This window comes from Pogonomyrmex barbatus, unplaced genomic scaffold, assembly GCF_055798465.1.
Source record: "Pogonomyrmex barbatus isolate J1 unplaced genomic scaffold, ASM5579846v1 scaffold7, whole genome shotgun sequence".
Classification (NCBI taxonomy): Eukaryota; Metazoa; Arthropoda; class Insecta; order Hymenoptera; family Formicidae; genus Pogonomyrmex; species Pogonomyrmex barbatus.
In genome coordinates, this window is record NW_028297171.1 from 6,413,081 (window position 1) to 6,422,725 (window position 9,645).

The 9,645-nt window shown below is 31.3% G+C and overlaps 1 protein-coding gene across 1 annotated transcript; it reads left to right on the plus strand.

The window, feature by feature from the left end:
- Window positions 1–143: 143 nt before the first annotated feature.
- On the plus strand, window positions 144–4,692 carry LOC105425808 (protein-lysine N-methyltransferase SMYD4). Its single transcript, XM_089082952.1, has 11 exons — window positions 144–444; window positions 964–1,207; window positions 1,333–1,516; window positions 1,602–1,926; window positions 2,065–2,311; window positions 2,415–2,740; window positions 2,868–2,941; window positions 3,028–3,149; window positions 3,257–3,554; window positions 3,846–4,008; window positions 4,089–4,692. Exons 1-11 carry the CDS (start codon window positions 290–292, stop codon window positions 4,231–4,233), a joined length of 2,283 nt encoding a protein of 760 aa, XP_088939078.1. The 5' UTR covers window positions 144–289; the 3' UTR covers window positions 4,234–4,692.
- The last annotated feature ends 4,953 nt before the right edge of the window (window positions 4,693–9,645 follow it).

A 9,645-nucleotide genomic window follows, 5' to 3' on the forward strand; every position in this document is an offset into this window, starting at 1 on the left:
TTATTATATGTTCTTGTTTAACATTCGATAAACAACAAAAATACTAGATGATATAATTAGATTTATGTTAATTTATATCTGTTGTTGGCAAACACTCAATAGTTCAGCATGAGGGCACTACCAGTCGAACGTCTCCCTGATCCTTCCTCAGTCCCTCTGTCCTTAGCAACTCCCCGTTGTCACAAGCAACAAGCAACTTCCCGATTTACGGTCACTTCCGGCTTGCATTGGTTTCCGTTGTTGTCATCTTCTCGTACGAACGTGTGAATTGCGCTTCTACCGTGGTACGATGATGTGCGTCACGGACGTATCCCAGATGGACTGGGATAAGGTCGTCGATACTCTGAATTGCATGTTGAAATGCTCCCGACTTAATAATGAGATAAAGAGCATGAAGCACGAAAATGAGCTAATATCTCATTTGTTGCGCAATCAGGAGGTTATGTGAGTAAAGACTTAACTTAGACTTTTAAATTCCTTTTCGAAAAAATATTTTGTGCTTCTGGAGTGTTGTTTTTTTTTCTTTTTGTCTCTGACGCGATAACGGAGAGTTGATAATTTGTTTTTATCTCAAACAAAATTTTATTCTCCACGCTTTTGTAATTGGCTTTTTTATTCAGCTATAATCAACTGTTTACATATAAAGATCGATATATCAAATATTTGATTATTAATTTATTAAAAAAGAAAATTTAGCTCTAACTTTGAACTGTTATGTTGTGAACTCGTTAAAAATAATATATGATATTTGATATAAATATATATATACATATATCACACACACATATATATATATATATATATATATATATATATATATATATATATAAAACATTAAGATCCTGCTTGCTAAGTATTGCTACTTGTTACATTTTGCTTTGAACATATTCCTGACTTATATTGAATTCCTTAGCCATTTCGATTAATGTGTAATTTACACTGATATTTTTAATTGTAACACAGAAACTTGTCTTCTTTATGGCTGAAAGAACTCTACAATATGAAAGATAATAAGAAACAACGGAAGAATATGGATATATCAATTATGTTCAAAAAAACTGGGAACCAAGAATTTCACTCAAAGAATTATGTCTCGTCTCTGCAGTTGTATACGAAAAGTGCACAGTATGCTCCATCAAATAGTGTAGAATTGTCAATAGCGATTGCAAATAGATCTGCCTCTCTAATTCATTTGGACAGATGGCAGGTAAATGGTAGAATTAATAGGAATTGATTACAATGTTACAATATAACTTTTTCTATCATTATTTTTTTAATTTAAAAATTCTATTCTATGTGTGACTATAATTTATTAATTTTCTCTAATAAAAGGATTGCCTCAATGATATTGAATTGGCGATCAAATTAGGCTATCCTGAGGATTTACGATATAAGTTAAATTTACGTGCAGCTCACTGTTACCTGAGATTAGGTAATAAAAAATCAGCTGTTGAAACCCTTTTACAAATGCATAATATAATGATAAGTCAGCCTAATATGTCAAATGAAAAGAAAGGCAAGTATCTATGTCATGCATTTAATTTAGAAATTGAAGAAAAGACTTCTTTAGACAGCTGTCATATTTTTTATGAAACTTTTAGAACGGTTACAGAGGCAAATGAATGAAATAACATCAAGGATATCACGTATGAAAGATAATGTAAATGATACAGATACTACAAATACTACAGAATTTCCTTCACAGCCTGAAGTCACATATGGTGAAAATCCTCACTTTCGATCTGCATCAACAGCTATAGAATTAAAACAAACTCCAGAAAAAGGGAGATATGTTGTAGCTAATAGAGATATTAAAAGGGGTCAGATTCTATTCGTTGAAAAGGCATTTGCCTTTGTCCCATTAAGTCATGTTCAAACTGATATTTGTTATCATTGCTGTCGCTCATTTGGTGATACTCCTATACCGTGAGTTCTGTTTTTTTTTTTTTTGTTTTTGATTGTATGTGTATGTATATATATGTGTATATATATATATATACACACACACGCATACGCACGCACGCACACACACACACACACATACATACATACATTAAATTATAGGTGTACAGAATGTGTCAACAGTATGTATTGCAATATTGATTGTTGGAATGAAGCATGTTCATCTTATCATCGTTGGGAATGTCCTGGCAATCAAATGAGTCTGTGGCCACAGATTGGAATAGCATATTTGGCTGTAAGAATGTTGTTTAAGTATACAACAAATGATGATAATAGACTTGATGAAGTGCAAGAGTTAGTAACTAATTTTTCTAAACTTCCACCATGCGATGTTATTTCATATGGAGTGGTAAGTTATAATTTTTCTGAAAGAAGCAAAAATATAAATGCATATATAGAGAATTTGTATATAATATTAAGTTTTATCTTATTATTTTTTTATTATTTTTCAGACAGCAATTATGCTTATGATATATTTATCAAAGTATACCGATTTTTTTAAAGTTGTCAATTTTAAAGAATGTCCAATATCAAAATTCTCTAATAATTTTAACTGTGATCTCGCGACAGAAGACAATGAACGATTGTATGTAAGTTCTCTGTTATTGAGGCATATATTACAACTTATTTCTAATGGGCATGCTATCACAAAGTTAAACGCGGTAGCAGATAAAAATAAAAATAAACTCCTAATTCAACAAGAAGATAGAATAGCTACAGCGATTTATCCTTCTGCAAGTATGATGAATCATTCTTGTGATCCTAATATAATTAATAGGTAATATATAGATATTTTGATTATATGAGAAGTGAGACAGTTGCTCTCATTACTTATATAAATATATATAGAAGATAAAGATTTCTATATAAATTATTCAAATAATATTAACATTATTATTTTTTAGTTTTTTAGGAGGGACTTTAATAACCAAAGCCACACGAGATATTGCAGCGGGTGAAGAAGTTTTTAATTGTTATGGTATATTAAAAATTAATACTGAATTAATAATTACATTTTTCGATTTATAATACTTCAATTATCTTATTTTTAATGTTACTCAACAGGGGCTGACTATAGAAGAATGTTGAGAAGAGACAGACAAGAAAAGATGGAAAGTCAATATTGCTTTAAGTGTGATTGTGCAGCATGCACAAAACCAGAATATGAAGAGTATGAAGATATTTTGGTAATTCATTTAGTAATCACTTTTGTATATTATATAATTTTTCTATACGTGAATGTATGTATGTGCGTGTGCGTGTGTGTATACATCAACTTGTTTTTCTTTTCTAGAAAAAATTTACTGCGATGAAATGTCCTGAATGTAGCGGACCATTGAGTGATAATTGCCACTCTTCTTTGTACTGTATAGATTGTGGAGCAACAGTCTACAATAATATTTATAATCATACACTGAGTCGAGCACAATTTCATTTTACTAAAGCAGAATTTAATATAGAGAATGAAGAATACGAAGACGCAATAATTAGCTTAAAAGAATGTCTATTTCTTAGAAAAGAAGCATTATATAAATATCATGAAGACATTGCTGCCACAATGGATCTTTTGGCAAAAGTATATGCTATTATGGGTTTGTATTAATGCTTTTTTGTTAAAGAAAAGAATAAATGAATTTTTTTTTGAAAGAATAAAATATATGTATTTAGCTAATTGTTTCCGAAACTGGTCACAATTTTTTCATTCATATTTAATTTATTTTCTTGATGCAATAAACTGAAATCTGGGGTCTTAGGATCGAATCTGAAATTCGGAAGCCAAGATTGATTACAAATCGATTCTTTCTGCACAGAACTGTTACCCCTTTCACATAACATATTGATTATTTTAATAAAAGTTTTTTGTTTTTTTTTTTTACTTTTAGGACAATGGTTGAATTCTATTTCGTATCTTGAACACAGTATTGTGGCAGTCGAAGAAAAATATGGTTCTTCGAGCGCAGAAGTCTGTAATGAATTAAACAAGTTAACAGATATATGTCTGCAATATTTGCAAGAAGAATCTAATACATCATCAAAATTTTATAAGTAAGCATGGAATTTTTATCATTCAGATTCTAAACAATAATTGCATCGTTTATCACAGTACATTATATATTTTGTTACAGAAACGTGTTGAAAAAAACACGGCGATATCTCAATCGTGCTCAAGAAATTATAGATCTCACATATGGTCCATGGAACGAAGTGTATCAAGAAATAGCCGTAAAAAAGAAGATTCTCTCCTCTATTTTAAAAAATTTTAATGTCTGATACTTGTGTGATCACAATCTGTAAAACGTTTAACAGATAATTGAATAAAAAAAAATGACAGGAAAGTTTTGCGCGTATCCATGTATTTCTTGATAATATATATAAAAAAAATCTATTATACATTTTTACTATATATTTTTATTATTTGCTGCTTGTTATATTTTTCGATGAACTGAAACTTTCTATATGTTTAATTTTGTATATGTATATTATCTGTTTTACGTTAACGATATACGAGATTTTTATTTTAATTTTTTTCATCATGATTTATGCTGAGTTATACGAACAATCTGAATACTTAATTTATATGTGATAATATCAACAAAAAATTTAACAAGATAATAGTTTGATAATCGGATTTTTATATTTGGTAATTATTGTTTTTTCTCCCAATACTACGCTCTTTCAAAATTTCAAAGCAAAAAAATATAGTTATAATAAAATTCTTTAAAACGATCACACGTGTGCACAAATATTTTTGTTATCGTTAGTAATCAGCAATTGGTTATCAATTTGTTAACGAATTATCACGTTGCGCCTTGATATCGAAAAATGTTGCAGAATAATTATTAAAAATATTAGACTAAGCAATAGTTTTTAATTATTTTCTTTTTTTTATTAAATATAAAAATTAACAAAATTTTACTTCTACTTAATGATAGTTAATGATAATTATGCTTTTGAAATTAGAAATACATAATAAATATTTTATTTATTTAAAAAAAAATATATAAGAAATATCTCAATTTTTATTTTCTAGGGAATAGATGATTCGAATTATTTCTATTCAGATTCTGAAGATATATCTGCGATATGACTCTTATCCGTCTAAAGAAAAACAAAGAATGGCATCTGCTGTCGGATTATCATCGTAAAGAGGCTTTTACTTGGATTGTTAAACATTAGAATTATTAATGGCTGTATCCACTCTACGAGACACTTGCTGTTACACTTATGGCACTATCCCGCAACACAAGTTCATCTAGTTTTTTATCGCTTTTACGAATATTACAAATATACACAGTAAGTAAATATTTTTATGCACAATCGTCATATTACGCACATATTTAAAGTTCAATTATTTTAATACATTAACTTCTTTTAGACTACACGCGTCTAAAAAAGTTATGAAAACAATATTACTTGAACACATGCTAGCTCGTTTACATTTTCACTATTACATTCTATTCTATTAAAATCTTATGCATGTTAACATAATCGCCTATGGCATCCTTTAAATATGTCATTAATATTCATTGTTATAGCACCGCCGTTATTTTCACCGCGTATATGCAATACTAATTAAAACAATCCGCCATTCGGGAACTTTAATTTTACTGCGCAGTCGACGGTATATGCAGCTGCTCGAATGTGGGCCGACTTCATTAAAAATACATCGAAGCGCATTTTCTCCGCTGCCGGGTGGCTTCATTTACAAATGGCCCCATGCATCACTGTATAATATAAAGCACGACACCTTTGATTACATGCATTACATTGCGAAGAAATAAACCGATAACTTGACATCGAGAAGCAAAGAAATTCTCCATTAGTATGCCACTCCTGTATGACAGGACTTCCTTATGCATCCGCCGACAATTCTACGGACATAAAATATAATTTGCTCTTAGCTTTAATGCGCACCAGGAAAGATATGGAAAAAATAATTGAATTTTTATGCGTCCGGATGCATCGTTATTAGAATGAATTGTCTAAGATGATTTGCAAGAAAATCAGTTTTTATCATCGGTATATCTAATTTTTACTTAATGCCCGAATACGTTTTCCGTGAAGCATAACAGAAACTTTCTACAAGAAAAGAAGCAGAATTATTTTAATTCTTCTATTTTATTTAAATGAGATGCAAGATCGAAAAAACTGTCATTCTCTTTCGTTATTATTTATTAAACTACTTTTATATGAGCTATTTTACTTTCACGATATACTTTCACGCGAGCACCTAAATTTGTTTCTATTTTAATAGAATTTAATTCGCCTGCGTGTATTTAGGTCGGAACGAAGCGAGAAAAAGTTCATTCTGGCAACTGATCATTAAATATTTAATTTCATATTACGTTTGCTATATTCTTGCACATAATTGCATGACATTGTGTAGGAATTAAATGAAATTTCAACTCGACGTAAAGTAAATAAAATTTTATATGTTCATTCTGAAAAGGTTGAAACAAAAATCAAAGCTAGATAAGGTATTTGTATTTCACAGTTAACGTTAAACGCCGTCTAATTTTGCGTTTTACTTGCTTCATATACAAGAATACAATTAACAACGTTATCTCGGATTACTAGAGCAAAATACAATTGCGGTCTTAAAAGTCTTTATGGAGAATTCTTGAAAAATTATATTGTCTTTTTAAAGTCTTCTAGGAGTGCATGGAAGAAATATCTGGAAAACATTGTTATTTCTTCACCTGCGGATTTCGAATGGAGCACATAGCGACATAGCGCTTCAAGACGTAATATTTCGTCGAGACGCACGTGTCCCGCTCTTAAAAGACAAGCGGGATTTACATCCTTGCGATTCCTATTGTCCCCGCGGTATTCGGACGAATGCACGTGTGTGCGGTATTCGCGTCGCTCGAATACCTGCGGCGCTCTTTGGAATTCGGTATTCCGTGCTCGGATTCGCTTCGTTGCTACCAGTAGTTTCTACAGAGTGTACGCACCGAGGCTCGATGAGAAATTCATAGCGGCACACCGGATGTATGTCATCGTGTGTATATACAATTCATGCGTATCGTATTCGACGTACTGTATTTATGTTCGTGCAAAAATGAGATACATAGCAAATAATATCGATAGCAATACGTTTCCAGGCGCTCGTCATCGCCGCGCCTGGAAACGTATTGCTATCGATATTAAACTAACCGTAACAGCTGTCTCGACTTTCTATAAAACGTCGTGCAACGTGTACCTGGTCCATTTCTTCAGAGCAAAGAGAAGTGACCTGAGGTCATCATATCGAGTTCACATAGTGAGATATACTGCACTCAGGGCGATAGTTACTTGGATTTCGATTTGTCCATTTTATCGCCATTTGTGGAAAATTTGTTTTATATTAATCGCTGATACGGAATTATTTATGTATTTTTGGTGATTGTAGACAATTATTTTATAATTTATAGTTATAATTAAAACGTTGGCAAGGATCAAATTACCAACGTATAATGCATAATAATGTCTTTCTTATACAATATTGAAATATATATTTAATATTTTTTATATAATTTTTCTCTTAAAATTACAGTAGTAAAGGATGAAAAATTTTTTTATTTATTTTAGTCAAATATCTAATCTTAATTTTTGACTTTACGACTATTTCATCTATTTTTGCAAATAATATAAGAAGATATAGTTATTTTATAGATAATAAATATTTCAAAAATTTAGTTAATTTTGAATAGGTATGCAATGATTTAGAAAATTAAATGGTTTTTGAATTTATTAGATGGACTTCGACGTACGTAATTATCTCGAAGTTTAATTACATACTAAAGTTAGACATTCGGTCAAGTACCAGTGATTAATCGAGTCGGCCTTCCAATTCTCAGGTCATTAATCGAAAACTAATCCACACTTGGATTATGCTAGTATGCTTTTCACGACCTAGTAGAACCATTTGCGAAACTACTCGGTAAGGATAAAACGGCTAACGGCTGAGAATTCCGTCATCTTATCCCGATGAAGTTTTTATCTCGACGAAAAACTCGAATAAATGTTAAATGAACGTCATCAGATAAACAAAGGATGATAAAAGAAACAATTTATTCTTTTCAATGAAACATTACACTTATTTACTTTTGTCCTTCATTTTATAAAACAAATTTCCGACTTTGTTCAAATAAATGTCGAAAACAGGGGTGATAATCTAGCCAGCTGTTTTTCTTTGACCATGCCAAATGTTTTCGCACACGTGCGTGCTGCGTTCACAGTGGGAGAATCGACGATCACGATCGCACCTCGCGCAGCGCTAATCCGAGTGAAATAATAAATTTTTAATCCCGTTTTCTTTTCCCGTTCGGTCGGACCGGAGACATGTCAACCGCCGCTAATTTACGGGCGCGTAATCCCGCTAGATTGGTGGGATTTATCGTCAGGCAGGCGCATAAATTTCGCAGCGAGCGATTATGCGGACTTATCTTCCCGCTGAATTCGCGAGCGGTGATACCGCGAGTCATGAAGCGCCGCTAAATGCGCGATTTTATTCTCTTATGAAACACCCCGCGACAATTTCCACTTATACGTAGATCGCGTATATCGCGAGTTATTTATTCGTTTATTATGAAAAACGTCATGAGAGATGACAGATTAAACGGAAATCTGAGGAAAATTAATAAGAAAACTCTCGTAGGACGAATGGAGATGCTGCGCAAACATGGCGGCTCGATTTTCTCGAGTTCTGAGACATTTCTCTAATTTAATCATATCAGACTTATTTGTTTAATCCATCGAGCATTATAGAAGTATCGAAGATATAAAACAGAATTCTCTCGATAGTTTGAATTCCCGCGAAATAATACGTCGGCTTTACGCACACGTAAACTATATATATATATATATCATAATCAATAAACCTGCAACCATTCGCTCAACTCTATTTGCTTTGTTTGCTGATGCATATAGTAAATTATATATATTTCATGTAAAATAACATTAGCTATTGAAACATATCGGATCATGAATAATTAATAAAATATATATTTTTTTTTAAATAAAGATTTCTTTTAATAAAATTATTTTTATTTCAAAACTAATTTAACATTTTTTTTCAGATTAAATCGTCAAATATTGTACAATTAAAAAATAAAAATGTAAGTTACAAATAATTGAATTAATGTAACAATGATAGATAATTCTATCAATATAATTTAATCGATTGGAATATATTTCATGCAGAATTATGTGCTATGAATTGTAAATTATGAATCTATTATGACGCTGCAGACTGTCTTATGATACTTACCGCGGTAACGATGACAAAAAACGTTTATAAGCAAACGCTTTGAAATACGAACAAAGCGAACGTTTTGCAACAAAAGCAAAAGATTATTCACACGAAACGTAGATCGCGCCTTTGCATAATGTTCTTACTTTAAAACGAAAATTTGGCTTCTACCTTCCGCTAACGGCATTTGCATCACTTTTATTCGTATGCTCCATTTGCATTTCAGTCATTACAGTTTTTGCATATCACCGCGAAAATTTCCGAGAGATGCGAAAAATGATAAAAAGAAACTAGATAAATCCGTTCTTCTCTTGCCGTGGAAAACTGGAAAATATTTCGACTAATAATATCATAACATCGTAACATATACAGATTAATAAATTAACGAGAAACAAAATCAAATTCTTCTGTATCTTTTAAATGTATATCGAAACAGACCGACGAGATAC